Consider the following 25,860-nt stretch of genomic DNA (forward strand, 5'->3'; position numbering starts at 1 on the left):
CGCGCCGTCCGCGGTCGTGCCGCGCCGGCGTTAATGCTTCTTTGGGCGTCTCGCGGCTCCCCTCGCGATCCCTCGCGGCCTCCTCCGCCATCACCTCGCTCTCCTCCTTGTTCCTAAGTTTTTTTTCCTCTCTTTTACATGTGCCTTGCGCGGCCTTCGAGAAATCTCTCCTTCACAGACCGAGAGCGACGGAGAAAGAGAACGCAAACGCGGACAGGCCCGCAGGGGCCAAAGGGGGCAGACGAGGAAAAGAGGGAAGAGCGCGCAGACGGGAAAGAAAAAGATAAAGGAGAAAAAGATGCGGGAGAGGCTCGGCTCCGCGGGCTTCTGGTCTGAACGGTGAGCGAGGTAAAAATCGCGAGAGCCGTCAATTAGGAGCGGCCGCGGTTCTCCGGACTTGTCGTTCTTCCTGCGCGAACAAAGAGTGACTTTGTCGCCTATCCTCTCCTCTTCCACCGCGCGGTCAGACGAACGGAGCAGACGGATGGAGATATCGACGAGATATCGCGACCAATGTTGGAATTCGGTCTCCCGCCGTCGTTTCGACGCCGTTTGTCCGCGATAATCGCAGCGATGAATTTTTTTGCTGGGTTCTTCACTTATTGTTAGTAGTGCGAGGCGCGACTTCTCTTATCTTCGATTATGGAATTTAGAGAAAATATACACATAGTATTTCAGAAGTTTAACAAACGAACGTATAATTTATACATTATGCGAAACATTATATGTATATATATATTATCGGCGTTGCATCGCGTTGCGCGTTGTTATTGAACAACGTTGTCTCTCGATTTTAACGTGGTAGGTTAATTAACAAAAATATGAGAATTAACGTTAATGTTTATCGTCTGAGTTCGAAAAAATGTGAAAGATATATAACGTCTGCGTGTTGAAAAAAAAAAAAAGTTGTTTCGCGAGCCGAACTTTTCGGACACACCGTAGGATCCATTGTATCAGTTCGCGTTTGCTTTAAAAATTGTCCACTTTAACACTTGTTGTTCGAAGATTGGCAAGAAATCAAGTATATAGAAAAGTGAAACAGTTCGACGAACTCGTTTTATAACATCGCACGATCTCACCGTTTAATGTCGCGATGGAAAAGCTATCGTACGTAAAATACACTTTAACGCCCCTCCTGATATTCTTTCTCTTGAAGAAGTGGCCGTACGTACGTATGTACGTGCGTGCGTGCGTGCGTGCGTGCGTGCGTGCGGGCGACCGTGCGTACGTGTGTGCGCGCGCGCTCTGGGTAACCCGATAATTTATAACAGCGTAAGAGAAAGAGAGAAAGGGTGCGACATACATATACAAAGAGAGTGAGCGAGCGAGCGAGCGAACGCGAGAAACAGAGACAGGGAGAGAGAGAAGTGCCGCGACGCGTAAGTCCCTCCGTTTACGCAGATAAGCATATATTCGCACATGCGTGCGTTCGGCTCTCTTTGTTGCTCTTTCGTAGCTCCCCATATGTTCTTATAATAATGACGAGCGCGCGCGTTGAGACGGAAGAGCGCTCAAATTTCCCGCGTGAACGACGCGCTACGTGCGTGTCGTAGAATGTTGCATCTTGGGGGTCGAGATCAGTCCAGTCCTTCCCCACCGATATATGTGCAGGTGTTTCTCTTCTCTCGGTCGTATTTATATAGGCCACGCGGTATAAGAGATATGTCCGCGTCAGAGCGATATCGATTCTCCAGACTTTGTGCCGTTATATCCGAAATCTTAAGTCACAGAACTCGGGAAAAACCGAACGGATCAATCGTAAGATAATCGGAAAAAATATGCAAAACAACACCGATGTAACAGACTAACGGTCAGAATTATTTTCGCCGATTTGGCTTTTTGGCCGGTCTTGCGTGAAACAACTGTTTTTGCGTAACAATGACATATATTGTATTTAATTGTATGACATGTTACCATAATATAGTATCGTACAGAAAAGACAATTAAAGAGTCAGTTTTCACACACACACATGAAACAAAAGAACGTGTACATAAAAAAATAATCTTGCAATAATTTGAACGTGTCTTGATGCAGATTCAAATAGATCTGTTCTACCCGAGTCGAAATTTAGCGTCTTCATTGAACCTCAATTCTTCTTTTTTTTTATGTATAGGAGTAAGACAAAAAATAGATCCTACTTTGACGCTGCTATAAAGTCCGAAATTTTCGTTTTTCTTGATAAAGTTGTTAAGTAGGATTCACTTCTCAGTTTAGCCTGCACGACGCATGGACTTTTCTAAAAGGAATGTCAAAGTCCGAAGTAAGTGTTTGTATATCTTTCAATATACGCTATTGTTGCAGTGATATAATATAGATTAATTTGAGTATAGATTAGATCGTTTATTTCTCTCTGCACATGTCTTTTCTTTATCTTTTTTATTAACAACCTATTCTTATTTCTAAACACCTATTCGTATTACAAGCAAAATAGGATAGGTCCCTATTTTCAACTGTAATAATAGATCGACATGTGTCAAGTCAGTCGCAAACGTATAATATATAGACTGCGCGTTTCCTACCTTTGTTGTGTTAAGAAAATCACGTCTTCAACGTGGAGAGAGAGAGACAGCTGATGTTGAATAGTACCCTCATCTTTGTCTAGCGAAGTAGTGGGGTAAATGATAGACAGAGAAAGAGTTACTCTATTCAAAGTATGTTGTTTCTATCAACGTTGAAGACATCTTTTCAGCCAAACGCGCAGTCTATATATTATACGTCTATCGTCAGTTTACTCTCAATAATATAAAAGGACATCAACTTTCTTATGTAGCAACATTTTTGTTTGGCACAGTTATTCGTTGCAACTACAATGCGATTTTCAATGCTCTGACATCACATTTGCTTTTCAACCACCGAAAGATAGGGTACAGTTAATTTAACTCCAATTAACTTTGGTTTTCAGATAAAATATTCAATCACTGCAAAAAGTGCCAAAATTAATGATAAATTAATAGGTAAATTGTTATCTATTATTTTCTGCTTACGAGATCTTTAAGAAAAAAATGAAAATAAATTAGTTAAAGGTTAATGCGTGTATAGTACACCTTCATTCGCGCGAGATCGAACACATATGTTATGATAACACTCGTTTTAAAATGTACTATCGGAAACATCGAATCGGTTTGCAAGATCAACTTGTTTTTTCATCGGCAACACGCCTTGTTTACCTCGCGAAATCGAATTTAAGAGAAGGTGACTTAACATGTGTATACATGTATTGTATTAAAACACAAATTTACATGTGACTTTATATTTGGGAATGCTTTATTCACATACTTATCGACATACTTCGACATTTCATCGTTCTCGCGATGACGCAATCGAGCGCGAGTGGCGCTTACGTGCGTGCATTATCAATCGATTATAAGTGGCATTTATGTGCGTGCACTATCACTCTCGTAATGTGCGCTACATTATACGCTGTTGTAACAAGAATTAGAAACGAGTTTGTCGGTACGTCGGCGTTAACTATTTAACTCAATTCTGTTATCAGTGGCGTCCTTTCGCTTCGGTGGCGTCCGGCAAGCGTCTCTCTGCTCGTACATACATATGAGCGACTACTATCGGCGGACTCGCACAGACGAGAAAATCGCCGCGATTACCTGTAACCATGATCATTACTGCGAAATTACTATCGCGTTGTCCGCCAAAACTGTTTTATTAAAGCGACTCGAATAAAGTTCAAGCAGGAACGGTCAAGCCGATTTTTTTAGCGCATTGAGTATTATACGACACGCTTTACGCGTGTTTATAATAAAACCGTTTTTATTACAGTTAGTATATAATCAACTTTTATAGTTGGTATATAATTAACTTTTTTTTTTTATTTAGACGTGCGCCGAAGAGCGAACAAAATATTTCGGAAGCTAATAAAGCTAATAAAAATCGGATTCACTGAGAATCCGCTTCTTCTTCCTGGAATGCTTATCTCTGAATGAAGGCAAGGTGAAATACTCATATCTTTACATTAACCTCGTAACCTTACACTTTTTGTCTTGTCCAACAAGGCGATAAAAACATTTAAATCCTTCGTAGACCTCAAAAATGATCTATGTCTGTCCACAAAAAGTTAATATTAACACATTTACCTCTGGTGTGTTTATGTGTTATTATTTATTATGGTGCGTATAATATTGTATAATAAACATTCTTAAAAGACGTAAATTTTATTTTATATGTATAAATGGAAAAAACACTGGAATGTTTACAGTTTTGATTCTTATAGCATACTCAGCACCTACTGGGAGGAATGCTGTGAAGATCAAAACATTTCTTTTTTTCTTGTTTCAAAAGAAGAGTTATACTATAAGTCAAGCGTACAATAGTGTTTCAGTGTACAATAAGTATTTGAATCTTATTACATATGTATCTGTTGCCTAAGTCGAAGAGATAAAGTTCACAAAAAAACATTACAATGCATTTCTTTTCATTGATTTGATATACAGTGAATTCTGAATAGTAATATTATTCAGGTTAATAGGTAGGTATTCCTACTGAGATCAAAAAAGATATTTAAGAGAGTTTGTTCGTAATTTGATTCGGATAATGTGCGTGTAACAACCGTTTTATGTAACAATCGTTATGTTTAACTCAAATATTTAGACATAAGTACTAAAATAATTTCTCCCTTTTCTAATTTAATTAAGTAGTTTTCAGAAATATTGTTGAAAACATTTTTTGAAGGAAAGATACTTTGTTTTCTAAAAGAACTGTCAATATAGTCACTTATATCTACAAGAAAACTCAATTTTTACTAATCATGTTTGTTTATACAAATTAGAATTGACTAGCATCTCAAACTTCTCACTGTTCGGCAGCACAAAGTCAGTACAAAATTTTCTGAGAAGAAAACAAATACATTGCAAAGTCTCTTCCATTAAAGGAGAAAGTAATTTAATTTTTTTTTCCTATAATTGTCCTTAATTTTTTGACGTGATGTATTGATGAAAGCAGATAGTTTAATTGCACGGAATTGTACGGAAAGGATACGGCACAGCTTTAAAAAGTAAAAATATTTGCGCCTTTGTTTCAGACCGTTCTCAAAACAACTATCTCTAGTTTCAAAACGTTTGTCTCGAAGAAATATAGTTCTACACAACAGATAGTTTTTACGCGCTATATCTTCTCCGCGAGAAAATCCTAAGTAAGAATTCCGGCGTTCGCAATCGGCAAGACGAGCAGGTGGGCGATATCGATATCGTATAACAGAGACATAATTTTTTATATAAAAAATAAATAAAATAAAAAAAAGAAAAAGAGAGGAAAGTGAAGCGTAATTTTTTGACGGCCTTTGATACTACCAATAGCGCGCGATACCTTTTTTCCAACCTCGTGCAGTTCTCCCTTTGACGCCACGTTACTTCGTTAAATATCATACTTTGTCGGGGGAACATTTTTGTCGCTCTATAAAACGATCGCTACTTGACAAGAAAAAAAGAAAGGAAGAAGAGAAAGAGCGATAAAGAAAAATCGGCGCTGCGACGAGTATTTTACGGAAGCGTGCGTCGTCGTCCCGATTAGCGAAAGGACTGCTTTTGGTATCGGATCGATGAGAGAGAACTCGGCTTAATTCTCCGGAGCATTAAAATCGATCTTCTCCCTACCCCTCTCCGTGAAAATTCCCTTTCTCCGTTCGTGAAAGAGAAACGAAGAGGGCCGATAAGTAGTTTCATCCCCATCCCCGTGACCTCTTGCAGTAATAATACTGTCCCTCTCTCGGTTTAAGTTTCCTTTTGAATAACCTGTAGGTCACCGCATAAAAAGGAAACTTGTTGCGTTTACTTTATGTGTGTACATGTATACCTATACGAAGAGAATCTCTCCCACTAACTCATACTTTCCCAGTCGCTAGAGCGATGGGACATATACATATTACGCGGAAATATGACATTTGTGGAAACACAATTCCGGTTGCAACACAAACCAACTCAAATCGAATGAGTTTATCGATACTGAGATCGAATGTAAAAAAAAAAGAACATTCTATTTAGTTTCAAAACAAGTTTTTAAAGTAAACATTTATATGATGTATGAAAAAATATATATATATTTTTTTTGTAATAACTATAGATCTCACGATTTATACGTGTGAAAAAAATAATGTGCTTGCAATTGGTTCTTTTTTTTTTTTTCCCCGTTAAATTTGCGTTGTAAAACTCATCTCGGTTCTGTTGACTTTATACAATCTCGAATAACGTGAGATATATATGTACAGGGTGTCTGAAAAATTTTAACACAGCCGAAGTGTGAAGATAAATTGGATTAATCTTAAAACCGAAAAGTCATGTATCATTGTGCAAAATTCGTAATAGTTATTAAGTGATTAATTAATACACGTGACCCACAATGAGTGCGTCATAAGTGCGACGGTCCGAACTTTGTAGACATGTGTGATTTTCTTTTGTGAAAATCAGCTGATGGGGAGAAGCTGTCACTCACCACTTGTTTGTTTGCTCCGCCTCTTGATCTCTTCATCTTCAGAAGATTTTATGAAGTAAGCTATTTTTCTTTACAACTGAAAATCATCATCACGCCTACAGAGTCCGGACCATTTTGCTTACCACATATTAATTAATAATTTAATAACTATTGCGAATTTTGCAAAATGATACATGACTTTTCGGTTCAGTTTAATCTAATCTACCTTCACACTTCGGCTGTGTCAAAATTTTTCAGACACTCTGTATAATGTATTACATTTGTTTAAGTTTAATAAACCAGATTACACATTTACATTTACATCACTAAAAATTGACCGATAAAATATCCGTTAAAACATTCGAGTTACAAATAAATTTGATCAGAACCAATTTCATTAATTAACAATGCTCGCATATATATCCGCTTGTGTGCTTCTTGCTTCTTTAGATTTGTGTTTATCTTTTTGGCAGTCATTAAACCGTTATTACGTGTTATTAATAATTGCGCGAAGTATTACAAGTGTGTCAAGGACACCTTACATAGTGCACTTGGACATAAATACATGTGTGGAAAGATCGGCGGAGACAGAGAGAGAGAGAGAAAGGGAGAGAAAAAGAAAGAGAGAAAGGAAGAGCGAGCGAATAAGTAAGTGAGAGTTTCACCGTGCTTTTCGCTATCTATGACAGAGTTCGCAATAAAAACTGATAACGGCGAAACGAAAGCGAAAAGTACAAATGGGATAATAGTGGTTATTACCGGCGCTCTCGTACGATCTAATTAAAATTACTTCGCTGACTGTTTGCGGAGAAGGAAATAGAAGAGAAACAGGAAGAGGAGGCAGAAACCTTTACGAGAGAGGCGCGAGGGCACACAGTTAACTCGATAATTTGTGTTTTGGGCCGAGTGCCGATCGTTAAAGCATCTGGTCCGGAACAGTTTCGACGATGAATGGAATTGAGCCCGAACAGACCGAATCTCGAATGTATAGCAGCCGGCGTATCATCGTGCACTTGTTGCAATGCGTCGCCACCCCAAGCAGAAAGATAGGATCGACCCGCTTCTATAACTCCGGCCGGCTTTCTGATATACGACGACTACACATAGTCATGCGCGCGTATTCGTAACAGAGAAACACATATACACACATTTATAACACAGTACAACGCTCCGAGCATCCGTAATGGCTTTATCATAAGGGATGAAACGGGAGCCATTAAGTAACGCGAGATCTCCGATTGAGGGCGGCAAACAAAAGCCACGTACCGATTAATTTGATAATAACACTGTTATCTAATTGAGCAGAGCAATTTAATAGACATGCGTAATCGATCGCAACGCGACTCAGTGTTTGGAACTCAATTCTAATGCCTTATTGCACTCGATAGAAGTTGGACTACCGTTGGTCTTCTCCAATCTCGTGCATGTATTTCGGTATTCTCATTTTCAGTTCCAAAAATCTAGAAAATCAATACATCGGTCGATAAAATGGCCGCCATAGCCGCCACAGTTCACAACTACAGATATACTCTCTCATACATAGATACTCACACCGAGCGTTTTTCTATTCGACGACTAGAGAACAAGTTTTTTACTCATTGTTACTAGAAAAATTTTTCAAACGCGACTCAAAGATAGCGAGCAAAGAGAGATAACTCTTTTGATAACATTCAAACATATTTTTTGAATTTAAACCTCGTTAGTGTCATTTTTCGCGAATGTTTCTCACTTCATTAAGATTTCAAAAACAACCGTATCAGATTCAAACCAGAAAAACATCTTTGAGTGTTAATGCGACACCGCGAAAGCATCAAATATCAACTCTTTTAGGTTTTGGGATACAAAGGTTTTCGTACAATAGGTACCGCCCCAATACCGCTCAAAAATAATACATCGACATATGACTGATCGTAGAAACGATTCAGTAAGAAGTATCTCGCACCTTCTTGCAACCTCATCTGTAGTTAAATTATATAAATAGATATACAATAGATAGATGTATAATAATCGTAACTTCGAACGCAAAAGAGACAGATTCTTTCTAGTCTAAAATTCAAAGTTTTCTTTTATTTTTTTTTGTCACCACATTGTATTCGAAGAGAAGAATTGTTACAAAACAAAATTTGGTGCATCAAGAGCCACGGTAGTGCATCAAGAGGCACGGTAGTCGAACAACGAAGTGGCGCTCGAACTGCGTATCTCCTACCGGAAACCCCCTTTTCACTTCATAAAATCCTTATCACTCCACAAAATAGTTTTCTTTTTCTCGATGCATCTCTCTTATTAAAACAACATAGTCGATTGACAAGTCGATTAACTATCCAAAGGAAAATTCTTGGAAAATCTTTGATAACTCAAAACCCAAACGTTTCTAAATCCATTTGCGAACTTTTTTTAATCTTTGGGAATGGGCTCCTTTGAGACATTAATTAGAAATACTTTGTATATCTGAAACATTTTGACACAGCCAAAGTCTGTAAAGATAGATTGAATTAATCTGAACCGAAAAGTCGTGTATCATTTTACAAAATTCGCAACAGTTAAGTGATTAATTAAATCTGTGATCCAATGAGCATGCGAGAGCGATTGTCCGGATTCTCTGTAGGTGTATATGTGATTTTAAATTGTAAAAATATGAGAAAAGAAGCTGTGTTTCACTTGATATCTCCGTCTTTTGTTCGAAAATTGCACAAAGTAACGCCATTTTTCTTTACAACTGAAAATCACACACGTCTGTAGACTCCGAGCCGTCGCTTCTCGCGGTCATCGAGTCACATGTATTAATTAATCACTTAATAACTATTGAGAATTTTGCAAACACTGGCAAATGACTTACTGTTCTTCAAAATTGATTCAATATATCTTCACACTTCGACCGTGTCACGATGCAATCGCGTTCAACGATGTTCAATTAAATTCCTAAAATGACGATATTTAAAAAAAACAAAAAAATAAAATTGTTACAATGGATTTTATGATGTTATCATCGCAATAATATTTTGCTGATAATGCAATCGCAAGAGTAAAAACGCGAATTCAACCTATTTTTACCGTTACCATGCCAACAACGAGACGTTGGAACGAGAAGAGAGTCGGAGAGCCGTTTATCGATATTATCGTGAGGCCGCCTCGTACGGACGATAGCGACCGTTAACTCGAGAACCGCGACGCGACGCCATGGCACACATGTCGCGCAAATAACTCGCGCGACCGTGTATATATTACACACTTACACGCGCTTACGCGACGCGCACACACGCACGCACACACACACACACATGTACACAGTCTTGTCTTGTATGTGGATGACGCACACGCGAGATCACGTCGAAAGGACAGTCGCGACTCGAAACCGCTCGCATAATTGCTTCGCTTCGCAAAGGAGAAGCAGGTGAAAATTAATTGTACGGTAGTAGTAAGACCCGCCGAATTAAACGTCGAATCGAGGAGAGCACAACGGCCTTTCATCAAACAACTTCGCAAATACTCGCGTTCACGTCCGCGTTTTATAACATAGAACGCGCTATCGATCGATTTTCCTCTAGTTGCTTTTCGTGGAGCTTTGCCCAAAGCGTCAACGCTGTGCCTACGGCATTTAAGGCTTTCCCACGCTTCTCGCCGCGCGTCGCGACGCGTATCTCAATTCTCTCTTTATCTATATATATATATTTATGTACGTATTTTTTATTATTATTTTTAAATAACACTTTTAATATCATTATTACACTATTTTTCTCACAATTTTGTCACTCCTTGTATGTAGTCTCCGATAAGTACGTGTTTAATTTTCGAAACTTTTACCTACTTCTCTACTTGCCTCTCCAGAGAGGGACAAGTTTTTTTCTGTGAAATTGTATCCAAAGAGGGACGAATGTCCCTCTCGGTTTGCCCTTTCCCCTGGGAACGCCCTTGAGTGCGCAGAACACCTCTTTGCACCGTGGACTTGTGTTTCTAGACGCATTCCAAAATTGCGCCTCGACGTTTCTATAAAAAAAAAAAAAAAATAAGTTTTTTTAAACGTTTATATCTTCGAAATTACTTCGAGAATTTTTTAATCTGTTTTTTTTATCAACGCAGACTCGTTCAAAACTTTCGACACGAAAAAAAGAAATTGAACCAATAATTGATTTTTCGCGAAAATATTCGATTTTGTGTGTTGTCCTCACAGACTCAGTCTACAATCTCGTAGGTTGTTTTCTGCAGGTAATAGTTGGAAAAGATTGGCGCCAAAATGCCGAACTGACTGTGACGACGAGCCGAAGAAGAACCGAAAGCGGTTCTTATAATTTCCACAAGACAAGAAGCGTACCAGCGTATTCTTCGCAGTAAAACGATTAATCGTTGCAATATGCTTTCTCTCTCTTTCTTTTTCACGTGTGTTAAAACATGTGAGTTCTATTTTTGAAGAAACGATGCATTTGCAATTTGAAAAAAAAAAAAAAATAACTTGATTTGCCATCTCAACTTGACCAATTTTTACGAGAAAAAACAAAACAATGATGAAGGGCGTTTACAGGCGTGAGATATGGGGGGGGGAGCTAAACAATTCGTAGGTGGCAAGTAGAAAAAAAAATAAAGCCACGCGTATACGCACAAAATAAAGCGGCGCAGAGGAAGAAAAGGGGAGGAACTAACAGTAGAGGTAGTGGACGCGCATACAGCGCGCGCAGTACGCGGTGGAGGGGAGTAGTCCGAGACCGATGCGAGATCGGGAGGACCGTACGTACTCGCTACTCAGTCGAGAAGAGAAGTTTATAGTGTTCATAACTCGTGTTCTGAGCGCGAAATCGTGTGTTAAGCCAATGCAACCGGAGATTGCATTCAGAGAGATGCTAAGCCAAAGCATCACTCTTTACGTTTTTGTGATTGCGGTAACATATTAAACGAGCCATCAATTGCCGAACGAAGTGAACGAATTCGCCAATTGAACGCCACGGCTGTCCGCGGCAAACTGCTGAGCACATACAGTACTCAGCAGTTTTCTATGTGAACAGTCTTCGACGCTCATCATCGGTAGTGGTGAAACGTTTCGAGACGATCGCTTTTTGGAAGTTTCAAGATCATTCAGTAAAATCTATGTAAGTACAGTTTGAAAAAAGAATGTGATAGAATTTCACTTCACGCTCGAACGTGTCTTCTCATTTCTCCGTGCGGATGTATTCGCTTCTCTTTTTTTTTTTTTTTTTGTCACGCGTGCCTAACCGGGCGTATTGTTTTCTCTCGCGACGCGGCGTTGCATCGCGCGTTTTCGCATGCCTCTCTTCATATTTCATCCTTCATTCGGCGTTGCGCGAATCTTTGTTCTCTAAAAAGAACGCCGGGAGGAAATACACGCTGGCAACTAGAGAAAATCAGTCGCGGGGAAAATACAACTCGGAATAACTTTGTGTAACAACAAACGCGCCGGCGAGCACCAGTCGTTAGATACGAGACACCCGCTTTTACCGGAACGTGTGTACCTATCGTTATCTTCATTTCAGATGTATCTGTCTCGGTTCCGCTAGCAGTACCACCCCCACACCTCGATATCCCGCGTGGTACGGCAATAATATCGTTTCCCGCGCGCAGTGCGGATTGGCTGGTGCACCGAGCAGAGAGAGGAGAAGAGAGGAGTCAGGACAGACTGACTGTGCTTTACTCGCGCTTTAGTACCGATCAAGAGAGAGAAGTTGAAGGAAGGAGAAGCGACGGCAAGAAGAAGAGAAGCACCTTGCTTCACGGAGGGCAGCAGCTGCTCTGTAGTACATGCTGAAAAGAGGGGGTAGAAGAGAGAGAGAGAGAGAGAAGAGAAGAGAAGAGAAGTTACCACCGACTTGTTTCATTCATAAAAAAGTTCTTTATTACTCTCTCAGTGAGCGCATGTGCTATTCCACCACCGAGTACTACTACTACTTCGTCCAACCGGCTGCGGCGTTGTAAGCACGTTTAGTACACAGCATTATTTACTACTGTGCGAGATACGAATCGGCGTCACATGCCGCACTGACAGCGCGGCGTACAGATCATCCGTTTCTGTGCTAGTCCTTACCTCAGCTTGTTAAAAGAAAAACAGAAAGAAAGAGAGTGCGTATACTGAGTGTGTGTGTCTTAAAGTGATAGTGATATTTTGTGCCCGTACATACAATTGATCATTAGTTGATCAAGTTCGGGCAAAATGGATTTAAGACTCAAACAGGCCGGCTGCCTCCCACCGTCCGCGCCCGCGCCCGCGCCCGTGCCTGTACCCGTGCCCGCACCCGGCCAGCGCAATGAGACGCCGCGGCAATCTGGCAAACGTCCTATGAGATCATTAACGGCGGAAGAAAAAGTATCAGCAATTGATAGAGTTCACAACGGCGAGTCAAAAGCAGCGGTTGCTCGTGACATGGGAGTTCCCGAATCCACATTACGGGGATGGTGCAAATCCGAGGAAAAACTACGCAGCCAAGCAAGAAACTCAGGCACCCTCGAACGTTCGCCAATAGGTTCGCCGGAATCCGAAAGGAGTACGTCCTCGCAATCACCATCTTCAGATAATCTTTTGTCTGCTTCAGGACCAACAAAAAGAGAATTGTCTCGAGAAGATACGAGTGGATTGACGGTAAAGCGTGCAAGATACGATAATAATGCGACGTCCACTGTTGGAGATCTGATGGCAGCAGGTCCGGCTTCAAATCATGCCGCTTATTTCAATGGAAACTTCAGAAACAGCTTGTCTAATTATGTGTCATCAATGCTTCCTTTGTCGAACATGTCCGCTGATCTTACCAGCAGCAACGCTGTGCGACAACATATGCAGAATCAAAAAGATATGATCAACTCACAAATGCAAATAATCCATTCGATACTTACTCCGAAAAATGAAAACGGAATGCAAAGTTTTTCTCAACTAGCTAACTCGTTTATGACGGCCAACCTTGCGAATACCATTACAATCAATGGTCTTAATAACAACAGCGCTACCAAAAATAAAAGGAAAAACAATCATTCTACGCAAATTCACACATCGAAGGCGTCCACCTACAAGCACAGATTGTCGCCGGACATGGAAAAACCGAGCACTTCCGGAAGCCGCGGAGCATCTCCCATCGCATCTACGTCTGCGAATAATGGTCCTTCCAATGAACAAACACCGGTTAGACCTGCTAGAGAATCAAGAGGTATAAACGATATAGTACGACATCTGATGGCACAACAAGCTCAACAGCAACAACTGCAACAATCTAGTAGCTATACAAGTGAAATTTTAAATCTTTATAATACAATAATTCCGACTAATAACGCTTACGAACGAGCTGCTATGTTAGACAACATAATTGGTAACAACAACACCATTTATAATACCAATGAAAACGGATTTATCACGGATATTCCGGAATCGCAACGTACTAATCTTGAAGAAGCAGTACACTGTGCAGAGAAACTGCTCAATTTTCTGGATAGACATGGTCAGCCAATTTTCACCTTTACGCAAGTAGATACGGTTCGTAACATATTTGTAAAATTGCGAGAACACAAGGATAAAAACGAATTAAAAAAAAATGAAATTTATACAAGCTAGCTGCGTAGAACACAACGTAGAAAACCAGAAAAATTTTAGACTTAGCGTAAATGTAAAAAATTAAAATAATTGCTGTATAAAAGTGTTATATGCTGTACATGTGTACATACATATGCGCTTATGCGCATGTCTCTCTGTAAATATATATATACAACTGAATGCGTGTATATACATATATGTGTGAGTGTGTGTGTGTATGTATATGTATATATGTGTATATATATCTGTGTGTGCGTGCGTGCCCACACACGCGTACACACAGACGTATATATTTTGTGTATATATTTATTTATAATTTGTCCATGTACATATATCTTGTATAAATTTTGCAGAGTGAGTACAGTCGTGAGCAAAGCTAAAATAATTAAATTCAATTGAGTTCCATTCTCTTGTTTCTTAAGCTTCGTTCTCACACAAGTACGTCATGGAATTGATCTTTTTTATGTATCATATTTGTAGCATATCACATAGTTTTCTTAGTTTATTAATGAAGTAAAAAATTGATGAGATGTGACACAACATGAGCTCCCTCGATCTCTTACAATTTTTTTTTACTTTTATATTTTTAATTAGGTTGAATTTTAATATAGATCTTATAAACATAGTCTTATGTATATGATATATTTGGCTACACATGCAAAAATCCAGTGGTTTTTGTTTTGAAATGAAATAAGAGATGTTTTTCTCTCTTTCTCTGGAAATGTATCGTTCCAGATTTCAAGAAAGAAAAGTACGAAAAAATTTGATTCTCTGTCTTTTGATGTGTGTTTACCGTTGCACTTACGCGAGTTGTTTAGTTACATGCGATTTATGAATAATTAGAAATACTATAGATAATTAGTTTAAGATTATTAGGTTAGTTAGATTATTAGGTTAGTTAGATTATTAGGTTATTAGGTTAATTGTATTCTTTAATGTGTAAATTACAAACAAAAAAAGGCAAAAAGATTTTTAGTTATAGTTTTGAAAATATAGGATAATACATAATTGTAGCTGTGTGTTATGTGTTGAGAGATATTGATTTAATCGAGATCTTAAAAATTAAAATTAATACAAGTGAAGAATCTTATTTTTTCAAAGAAGAATATCTCTTTAGATGTGTATAATTTTCCGAACTTATTATCATTTTAACAAATGTATTTTTTACTCACCATGATGAATACTTTGTCCAATGGTTGATAATCGATATAATCATTGACAAACTTTGTACAACCTTGCCATGTACATAATTCCGAATAGGACAATGTACTTTGTCTGATGGCAGTACATACCAATTTCTGTAACAAAAAAAAAAAAAAAAAAAAAAAACAAAAAAAACAAAAAAAAAAAAACTAAAGTTACCGCACGTCATGACTGATTATGTAAATATTATTATTATTCAATGGTCATTCGTACAGTCACTTTATCAGTATTATAGGCTACTACTGAGTTAGTATTACTACTAATAATGACCTCTGAATGACTATGTGTAATTTTGATAAGCAAATACAAAATTGTAATAACTTTCTCCCTCGTGCGCGCAGTTCTTTTTGTTTTTTAAGTAGATGTGATTAATCTACACAGATTATAATTTAGTTCAATAATATTTAGCTTAAAACTTCAACTATTCATGTATATATCATGTCATATACAGCATATATAGCATTTACAGCATTGCATTAATTAAATATTGTACATTTTATGATAGAATTCATACAAAATATAAATATTCTACCAAAGAATGTTACAAACAGTGCTGTGAAAAACTTTGTCGAAAAAGACTGCGCCTTGCACAAGTAAGTGGGGGCAAAATCTAATTTAAATATTTAAAATATGTATAATTCGTACATATAAGAAAGTGTATTATACCTATGTATAAAATGTATAGGAAAGTTTATTTTTATTATTTAGGTACTAGAAAAACATAGTATAAGCGTAAAATTCCAAAAAATCTCCAAAGCAAAATATAAACTTTTTTTTAATGATGTGTACATCTCGGAAAAAATCTTTAACTTGATAAAGCAAAGCCATAAAGTAAAAAGATACTAAAAAGTGAAGACAAGGAATAAAATACTAAATGAAAAGAAATACTACTAGATAACAAAAAGATACTAGTAGAGAGATTAAATGTAAGCGAAATTTTCTAATTTATGTTCATAAATTGTGAGAAAAATTTCGAATATTGCTAAAAGAAAAATGGCAAATAACAAAAATTGATGATATTACATCAATTATTTAGAAAATTCCAAGAAAACTTCGTGATTTTTTCCAAGTAGTAGACATCCAGTATTAAAATTTGGAGAGTCTCAGAAAAAATTTCTGAAGAAAACTGAATTGAAAAGAAATATTCAAAGATCTTTGAAAGTTAATTAAGAAGAAGTTGATGAAATGTCATATCGTTTAACTATTTTATAGCTGGTGTGCGAATACGATGTTGCAAATAATATTAGACCTTACTACTTAGTTAATGTCTTATAACAAATTTAATTAATTTGTTATAATTATTAATTACATTAGGTTTGGATCGTATATTGAGGGAATGATTTGTGCAAGTTTAGATTTTTCTTTATATTATATATTATATCTTAAATTTCATAATTTAATATTTGAATTTTAATCGTACATTGCATACTTTATACTTTAATCAAAATGTCATTTTATGCAAGATTTTGATTTAATACATACATTTAATTATTTACTCATACATATTTTAACTTTTATCTATATCTTAATCTAAATCTAATTTTTTGGAGTATATATGTTTTATGATTTATATAATCTACGTTGAACCTAATGTTCTTCGATTCAAAAACATTCAATTGATCGTTTTTTTAGAGAAATGTTTTCAAGAAAAATATAAACAAAAACTGAACACAAAAGAATAATAAAATATTTTGAAAGTTTGTTTATTCTAATTCGGATTTAATACAAAAGGCTAGACTCTGTCTTTAAAATGATGAAAATTTTGCTCTGGAAATATCTTGTGACACCATGTGATACAAGTTATACATAATTTCCAGCAAAAATTCTGATACCTTTACGTTTAAAACATTTCAATGAATTAATAATAAATTAGTTTATATTGATCATTTGAATATGCGCATGTCTTTATTATATCTTATCTTTATCTTTTAATATTTCAGTAATTTTATATTTTTACTTTTTTTTTTTTTAAATAAATTATTAGTAGAAATTTTCCTGTGCTTAGTGACTGTTAAGTTTTTGTGAGAGCTATCTACTAATGATTAAAACTGATAATCGATAATTATCATTGACTAAAAATTTACGATTGATTTATATATCTTAATCTATAATATTTTTATGATTTTATACGTTGTTTTTTTTTAAGGAAGTAAAATCGGGGTGAAAAAGCATGTTTTATTACATAAGAAGCACATCACGTACATCTATAGAAATTGAAAAAAAGAATTAAAAATTGCGGTTAATTATGAAACTCTCTGTCATATTTTCGCAATAATAAGATTTATTTGAACAACATTGAACAAATGGAAAACTCTCCAAATTTTAAATATTTTTCAGATTTAGATTTTACTTCATGTATTTCATACATGTTCCTTGATCGTTAACACATTCAAAAGTGTGAAGTGTGTTAAAGATTAATAAACAATCGATATCATTTTAAATAATTTACTTTTTTGTAAAACTATATTTGTATTACATTTATATATCCAAGAATATTTCAAATCGAAAAAAAAAAGAAATAAAACGCGATAAAAATAAAAAAAAAAAATTAAAAAAAGAAAGAAGTTTGTTTTTTTAGTACCCTCTCATCTGATAACCTTTCCTTACACCTTTCCTTACAACTTCTTATAGCAAGTTACATGACAGTGTTATGAGAAAAGAAGTAAGTCAATAAGCAAATTATACACAAGATTCCAAAGTAAATATTTCTGAATAATCGTGATTGATATATAAGAATTTAAAGTCCGGAACTTTCACTAGCAATACACTTGTGTATTTATAAAGTTTTAATATTTATTTGTAATCTGTTCTATATTTGTAAAATTCGTGTGTCCGATGCTTTCTTCAATATATCGATTAGTTTTCAATAAATTTAAGTAAATCACAAAATTCATAACAATAGGAAATAGAAAATACAGCATCCTATAGTAACTTAATTAATATCTGATATGCTTACAACACACACACTTTTGTGCGTGTGTGTGTGTTTTCGAACATAACTAATAAATCTGACTACAGTCTTGTTAAGTGCATTTATATAAAGCATACTTTTACATATTTTTTACTGAATTAAAATTACTTGAGTAAGTTTTAACAACAAAGACAGATAAAGATAAAGATTTTATACATTTTTTGCATCGGTTTTTTACACGTCAATATTAATAAATGTATTATTAATAATGTAAATTGATGTGTTTGCACCTACTTGTACACCGCATTCGTTTTCGCGTGCTAATAAGAGCGGTCGGCGATCAGGGAATTTCGCATGAAACTGGCGACGAAAATTCTCCGCGTACCACAGCGATAATTTCTCCTTGTCATTGACACATCGATACGAATCCGGAAGCGTTTTCAGATAAAGGTCTTCCGTCAATGGCGCATCTGGCCAGCACAATTTGATCAGACATAATTCGCGTTGCACCTGCTGCAAAATTTCCTCGGCGGATCTCACATCCGGTTTAGTTTTATCGATCTCTTCGAAGTAGTCGTCATTCGTGAATTTTTCAATCGCGTACGATTCATCCTCCCAATACTTATCCGCTAATGTCGAACTTGAGTCTGTGATCAAACCATCATCGAAGTCTCTCGCGTTCGCGCGACTTGTCGTGCTTACGTCGATGTTCATCGCGAAGACGACATACACGCGTAAAAAGACGAAAAATCAGCGTTTAACCAAGTGCAAACATTTGCGCACGGAATTGCGATTCGAATTCTGACTGACATGAGTAAATAAGCCCGCTGTTACTATGACAACAAGAGTTTTGACATCCTACCTTAAACAACTAGCCGTTAGATGGCAGAACAACCGCGTTCTCGTTTTTGTTGAAAAAATTCGGCGCGATCACAATAAATATAATCTTATATGCTTTGTGTGGCAATGTGTTTTATTTTTTAATTAAAAAAATAGATAATATAAATTTTTAACACTGCCAATAATAACAAAACGCGGCAAACTTCAACATTACTGTTGGTCGGTAATAGTGAAAGATAACAAACTTGTCTAAAAGACGTCCTGAAGATGTCTTTACGACATCCAGTAGAATACTCGGACATAGCATAGAAGTCTGAAAAATGTCGAAAAGATATTTAAAATAAAGTTGTCTTAAATTCGACGTCTTTTAAATATCTTTACGACGTCTTTCGGACTTTTGATTTTTTACTGTAATATTCTATTTTTGACATAAATCTTTCAATGCTTTGGTATATCTTACTAATCATTATTTAAAAATTATTTTATGAATGAAATTATGAATGAAATTTTATTTTGCACAAAATAATTAACAGAAAATTATATTAGCTACCTTAGTAGATATTGTAGTGGTCACGAGGACGTGAGAAAAAGATACCGATGTTACAATTACGACAAAAATCAAATAATAACGATCAATCTTTTTATCGTAAACGTGTAGCTTGCCTAATTTATTGAGATAACTGTAATGGTATTAAAAATTTCTTTGCTCTAATCTACAACACAAATTTATTTAGGAGGTAATGTAATCTCTTCAGAGTCTCTGGTGTATCATGCAACATACACTATTTTCAGTTTTGTTTCTTTTTTATTTTTATTTACTAGTCCATAATTTTAATATGTTTGTAGTATTTAATTTCTGTTACAATAATATAAGATTTTGTGCGGTCTTATATAATACTTGTGTGTAGAACGTAGAGTATGTTGAGGTTATCAGGATACATATGTATATACAAACAGATTAGCGTTTGTTGGACTAAAGTTTGAAAAGTCAAGTACAATAATAAAAAAAAACTAAATGAAATAATGTAACATTTTATACTTTAGGCAATGAATATTACAAGAGGAATATGCCTAGTTTTTGGTAAAGTAAATCATCTAAAAGATCGCTTGTTCTCACCAAAAAATTTATTGTATACAAATGTAGCAATATCGACATCTCTGTCTGGTACAGGAGATATTTTAGAGCAACATTACGAAATATTAAAGGTTTGTTAACACAAAAAAATCATGACAATAATCATATGAAATATTATATATTAATATTTCTAATCTAAAAGTTGTATTTAGTAGATGACAGCTCTTTTTTTTTATGCTTTAGGGTGAATGGGATAAATGGAGCTTTATTAGAACAAGAAACATGGCAATATCTGGTATGTCCATAGGAATAGTCTGTCACTACTGGTACAATTTTTTAGATGCTAGATTGGCCGGACGCACTATTGGTATAGTTTTGAAAAAAGTGATTATAGATCAATTAATTTGCTCGCCTATGTGCATAAGTATGTTTTTCATAACACTAGCTGTACTGGAGAATAGCAACTGGACAGATTTTAAGAATGAAATTAGAAAAAAAGCACATATACTGTACATAGCCGAATGGGTTATATGGCCTCCAGCACAAGTTATTAATTTTTACTGGCTTCCCACACGTTACAGAGTCCTTTATGACAATATGGTATCTCTTGGATACGATGTGTACACCAGTCATGTAAAACATAATACAGAAACAGCTGAAAGTTGACACATATGTATAACTTTATTACTAGAACAAATGTCTTTGCACAAAACATGTGTAAATTTGCTGAAGTACATAATTTAGGATTTAAATAACAATTAGGACCTTCTTTGTCAAGATAAAAGTTTCATAATCTGCGGTGACATATTTATCTCATTAATCTTTTCAATTGAGTAATTTATTTACTGTACATGTATATAGTAGGATGTTTTATAATTTATTTAAATTGTAAATGTATATAAATTATAAGTTACTAATATACAAATAAATAGACAAAAACAAGCTTTTTTAAGATAATTCTATAATTCTATAATTGATATATGCGACTTTCTTATTTTTTCGTCATTTTTATCATAAGAAAGCGTGTATATCTCTTTTGTTCTATCTAAACATAAACTCTCCAATTGGACTATACATATAATATGAAACTTTTTACAGTTTCTATTAATACTGTCTGTTAAAAATTTTACTTTTATAAAACTGGTGCTTCCAAGAAGTTTAAAACATTCCGTCATGAATGCCAATAGGTACTAGCACAGCTATAAATAGTAGCAGATTACGAGCCACTAGCTTCCAGTCATTAGGTACCGCATATGGTGCCAAAACACGTGTTAACCTATGAATCTAGAAGATAAAATTTTTTTTATCAAATAAAACAAAACATTTATATAAATGTATCTAAATTCTTATGTCTCTACACAATATTGAAATTATAATTTTTCTATAAAATGACAAAAGAGAACTGTATACTATATTTACTTCATGACTGGCACAGATGAAAATGAACGATGAAACCAACAGGTTCAATACTGGAAATCTAGGTAATAGGACAAGCACTCCATGTGAATCTGCTGCTAGCCAGATATGGCCCTGTGCAACTAACGTTTCCAAGCTTATTCTGCCCAATCCGGCTAAAAGTGCGGAATGTTTTCCACGTAGTGCTAAAGAAGCATTACGCAAAGCGATATATCCTACAATCTAATAGTAATAGTGATATTAGTAGATAGTAAAAAAAAAGAATAAAGCACATACGAAGAGAAACAATAAATAATTTAAAAAAATTAAAAGTAATTTACCGGAATAAAAGCGACATATGAATGAATTTCTTCGCACTCTGATACAGAATGACACAATATTGTAAAAGTGGTATATGCTATTAAGGAAAGCAAGGCCAGCAATGAGGACAACGCTGTCCCTGGAATATGGTCTAGTCTCTGAAGAGCGACGAGACCAGCGCCAAACGTTAAACCCCAAGCTACACTGTATCTGTCGACTCTCCAACGTGACCACCATTCGCGAATATCATCGTCAGTCGTCACGAATAACGCCTTCCAAGGTCTCGTGACAAAAACTTTCTCAAAGAAGACCTGCGTTGAAAAATTTTTGTTACATCTCTTGCAATTTCAAATTTATTTTGTGATACGAATTACAATACTTCACATTTTTACCTCTGACATATATAATATAGTAATTATCGAGGTGAGGCCCAAAAGTTTTAGAGCGAAATATAGCAAAGCTCTTGGACCGTATTCCGCCAAACTTCCGGAATATATTCGAGGCGGTAACCAGGCTAGAAAATAAATCACTAGAAACCAGAACGACACCAATGGGACAAAGTGATAGAATTGATATGGCCTGTTCATACAAAGACATAAAGACACCGTTAACAAATTTAATCTGAACATGACCTGAAAAAAAAACAAAAAAATGCCAATTAGATATGATCGTAAACGAAATCTCCTTCGTTTTCATTAAAATTTCTTTTTATTCGGTCGTAATTGTTCTTATACGTACTCTGGCAAATCTGACAAGAGACACATCACCAGTTTGCCAAAAGTAACAAAAGTGTCCATAACCAGATAGAAATAAGTAAGCAGAGTTAATTAATCTTAAGTACATGTAAATCGGTAAGACATTCTTGGCACCCGTAACATGATATATGAGCACAACCGCTTGCATCAAACCTCTCCATTCATCTGTTTGCTCTCTATTTAATGTCCTCGGCCCTCTTTCGCGATCTTCAGTAAAAAATAATCCGAGAGCTAAGATATATCCAAGCGGCAACCAAAAACTGAATTCGCTGTAATATTTGTTTTCTTTCATGAAGAAATTTGTTCTGCAAAATAAAAGAGTTATCGAAGATATTAATAAACATAAAAAGAGAAAGATATGTCAAAAGAAAATGTGAGAGGAAATAAAATTAAGAATGTTATTATTTACCTGTCGCACAAATAAAAATATGCTAATATAATTGAGAAGAGAGCTAGTGATGTAATAAGAGTATAAAAATCTTGTACTTCAGGTTGTTTGACTTGAACGATCTCTGAAATACCTCCTTCCTCTGTATCTTCTGTTTCTTCAGTAGTAACATGAGAATAAGACGCTTCAGGCCGATATCTGCATGATTTTCTGTACAACCATACACTTCCTCCTATTGTTATACTATAACAAATTATCACTTACTTACTTTCTTCAAAAGCAGTATATAATTTAGGCGTATTGCGCATGAACATGTATGAATAAGAGTTCAAAATTTTAATTACAATAATGCAAGCGCGGACAAACTTAACAGTTGCAGAGTAGTTGCCGGTTCGGGATAACTGCAACAACTGCCGTCATCGAAGTTCATGTGATCATTGCAATATGTATTCAAAAGTATTTGAACTTTATGTCGCAGCGACAACGGACTCGCCAAATAACCATCCGGACTTTGTTCGAGAACTCCTGTGCCGACCAATCTGCTGCTTTGCCATATACGAGCCTCACTGTGAGACAATATCTGAATGCGGCGATTATAATGTATTGATTTTTTTTTCTTTATATTATCAGATAAAAAAAAAGATTTTGAATCGGTGTTACTTTTTCAGCGGCTTTGTTGCACAAATTGATCTGCTTGTTGTCTAAACTTGATAATTGTGCAGGCAGTCTTTCTTTAAGCACAGGATCCTGTACGACCCACAGAAACTGAGATCCTTTCTTAGTCAGAATGTCTATTGGCTGTACCAGTCGAATTAAACCCGTATTATATTCAGAATAAAGCTGTGTATCACTGTTATTGTTTGCAAGAATTGCAGCTGCAGCGGAACCTGCGACAATAACACTAGGCGCATCTGTATTCTGTAAAAAAAAAAAAAATCGTCAAGAATGAGTAAATTTCATTATTTGGTTCTTCTCACAGTCTTATATATATATATATATATATATATACTATCCAATACTATATAACATATAATGTATATGTGTTACCATCCAGCCTCTGAGATCAGCTATCATAGAATTATCAATTCGCGGTCTCCATAAAAACTGTACATTTAACTTCAGCTGCCCATCATTGAACCCCAAGTCGGAATTTTCCGGCAACTCCGTGAGATCTGAGGCTTTGCCATCAACCATAAATTGTGAAACAAAAGATTTATATAATTGTCTTATTCTAGCATCGCCAGTGAATACAAAATGATTATGGTGGCCCATGAAAGCTAGATATCTCATACATCTTCTGCTGTCTCTAAAAGAAAATAATTAAATTTTAATATATAGAAATTATAAAGAGAGTTATCAGATTAAAGAGATGATAATGTTTTACGTTTGTGTATAATGATGCATCATGCATCCGTATGGTTGCCATTCTTTATCTCCTTTATATCTGCCTTCCATCAATAACCATTTGCACGAATCACTACCTACAAAAACAAAATATGATAGTATCTAGCAATGTATTTTTCACAAGTAAATATTTTCTTTAGAAAGATTCTCAGTAAATAATTAAAATTTAATTAAACTTTAAGTAAATAATTAAAATTTAATTAAACTTTAAGTCAAGTATCACAAAAATTACTATAACTACTAAAATTATTTTTTCATAAAAGAATTTATGTGTAAAATGAATTAAAATGTCAAAATTTTATTAAATATATATAGAATAACATTAAGCAAAATGTTTGTATCATACCATAAATAAGATGTATGACTCCATGGTATACAATAAAACAGATAACAAGTGCAGTAGCTAATTTCTTTGCACTTGCTACTGTTATAAGACTGATAAAATGTTCTGCTGATGTCATGAAGAATAAATAATCTTTACATTGACACTGCAAAAACAAAAATTATCTCTGTACAATCTTACACTAGCGCATAAACATGCATAAAATATATGTGTTGAAATATGTACTAACTATGGATTTTCAATGTTGACAGTAAATTTTCAAACACAGCTTGATTGCAGTTATTATATGCAGCTTATATATGCACATAAATAATCTGGGTCTGTTTCCTTGAACATGAAGTAAAAATGCATTCTGTATACATATAGATTGCAGACATGCCTCTTACACACATACAAAGTATGGAGAAAAATAAATATAAATTTATAAGATATATTGTTAATAACAATTCACACTTGGTGTAGAACTCTTATATCGCAAGTGTCGAAATTTTTTATCCGGCATTCACTCTTGAAATAGCATCACGGTCAAGTGATTCGAATATATATCGTTGAACGTATATCGAACAAACAGCAAGAATTGACATGTATGAAAATATCGTTATAGTTTCAGAATGATTTGCGATCAGTGCGGCAAAATGTCACGCAATCGTATCGTTCAACAACTAATCTGTAATTGATTATCATTTTCTACGCTTCAACGATATAGTCAATAATGTAGCACAAAAATTCGTATTTTGAACGGATTTGTTGTGTTTGTGATGTAGAAATACAAGGACGGAGCATATTGTTGCGAGGTATGTGTATATATGCACGTAATATACATGAGATTACCGATAAGATAAAGAAGAATATATTCACTTCGGCTAGTTTCGTGTTTCTTCGGATCTGTATTAAGGCTATATCACAGGCCAGGATTTTTGCTAAAGCCCGTATCGGATTAGAATTAGAGATCGAAATTCACCCAATCAGATCCAAGTTCGGTAAATTTGAAATTAATTTTTTTTTGTTTCGATTAGTCGAAATTCTAATTCGATCTCAATCTGATGATCTGATAAGAACATTACAAAATATGATCTCGATATTTCTGTGCCATTATATCGATTAAAGCTACCACAGTCGACGTGTCGAACATTATTGGTCAGGTCTATTAAAGAACTGATGCGATTAGTCAATTCCATTGGCACGAACGAGTCGATAAGGTAATCGGAGATGATGAGTGGCTCCGAATGATATACATCCGTAACATCAAGATCTATTCCGTTCGACACTTTCACGCACTTTCTATCAC

General features: G+C 35.5%; 3 protein-coding genes across 7 annotated transcripts in view; 1 reads left to right on the forward strand and 2 right to left on the reverse strand.

Moving 5' to 3' along the window:
* Positions 1-18,837, reverse strand: part of LOC109854072 (dynein regulatory complex subunit 7) — a 76,168-nt gene extending 57,331 nt beyond the window's left edge. Inside the window, exons 1-2 of one of the 2 annotated variants that reach the window (XM_020426794.1) lie at positions 18,346-18,837; positions 15,110-15,235 (exon numbers count right to left, since the gene is read on the reverse strand). In XM_020426794.1, coding sequence (XP_020282383.1) covers positions 15,110-15,235; positions 18,346-18,765 — 546 coding nt within the window. In that variant the 5' untranslated portion in view covers positions 18,766-18,837. The remainder of the gene's footprint in view (positions 1-15,109; positions 15,236-18,345) is intronic. The other variant, XM_020426795.1, reaches the window with a different exon arrangement.
* Positions 18,838-19,477: 640 nt separating this feature from the next.
* On the forward strand, positions 19,478-20,652 carry LOC109854084 (mpv17-like protein 2). Of its 4 annotated transcripts, none has more exons than XM_020426834.1 (4): positions 19,478-19,628; positions 19,936-20,097; positions 20,210-20,333; positions 20,412-20,652. In XM_020426834.1, the coding sequence occupies exons 2-4, from the start codon at positions 19,939-19,941 to the stop codon at positions 20,630-20,632; spliced, it is 504 nt and encodes a 167-aa protein (XP_020282423.1). In that variant the 5' UTR covers positions 19,478-19,628; positions 19,936-19,938; the 3' UTR covers positions 20,633-20,652. The 4 variants fall into 4 exon arrangements, with proteins under 4 accessions (XP_020282423.1, XP_020282424.1, XP_020282420.1 ...); XM_020426835.1 differs by having other exon boundaries at positions 20,548-20,638; XM_020426831.1 differs by having other exon boundaries at positions 20,210-20,652.
* LOC109854082 (CAS1 domain-containing protein 1) lies at positions 20,629-25,747 on the reverse strand. Its single transcript, XM_020426826.1, has 13 exons — positions 25,404-25,747; positions 24,802-24,899; positions 24,576-24,717; positions 24,210-24,306; positions 23,873-24,131; positions 23,486-23,743; positions 23,170-23,405; positions 22,847-23,068; positions 22,421-22,742; positions 22,075-22,314; positions 21,703-21,993; positions 21,386-21,604; positions 20,629-21,250 (listed from the first exon to the last, which is right to left on the reverse strand). Exons 3-13 carry the CDS (start codon positions 24,688-24,690, stop codon positions 21,125-21,127), a joined length of 2,385 nt encoding a protein of 794 aa, XP_020282415.1. The 5' UTR covers positions 24,691-24,717; positions 24,802-24,899; positions 25,404-25,747; the 3' UTR covers positions 20,629-21,124.
* Between the last annotated feature and the right edge of the window lie 113 nt (positions 25,748-25,860).

Source organism: Pseudomyrmex gracilis, unplaced genomic scaffold (genome assembly GCF_002006095.1).
Source record: "Pseudomyrmex gracilis isolate BER0280 unplaced genomic scaffold, ASM200609v1 scaffold_59, whole genome shotgun sequence".
NCBI lineage: Eukaryota > Metazoa > Arthropoda > Insecta > Hymenoptera > Formicidae > Pseudomyrmex > Pseudomyrmex gracilis.

What these genes read in the sequence shown, in the direction of transcription:
- LOC109854084 (XM_020426831.1), top strand. Translation starts at nt 19,939, where the DNA reads ATGAATATTACAAGAGGAATATGCCTAGTTTTTGGTAAAGTAAATCAT. An exon ending in AACATTACGAAATATTAAAG is followed by an intron (nt 20,098 to 20,209) that starts GTTTGTTAACAC and finishes TTTATGCTTTAG; the next exon opens with GGTGAATGGGATAAATGGAG.
- LOC109854082 (XM_020426826.1), bottom strand. Translation starts at nt 24,690, where the DNA reads ATGACATCAGCAGAACATTTTATCAGTCTTATAACAGTAGCAAGTGCA. An exon ending in CTATATTATATATGTCAGAG is followed by an intron (nt 21,994 to 22,074) that starts GTAAAAATGTGA and finishes TTTTCAACGCAG; the next exon opens with GTCTTCTTTGAGAAAGTTTT. An exon ending in TCATCTGTGCCAGTCATGAA is followed by an intron (nt 21,251 to 21,385) that starts GTAAATATAGTA and finishes TTTATCTTCTAG; the next exon opens with ATTCATAGGTTAACACGTGT.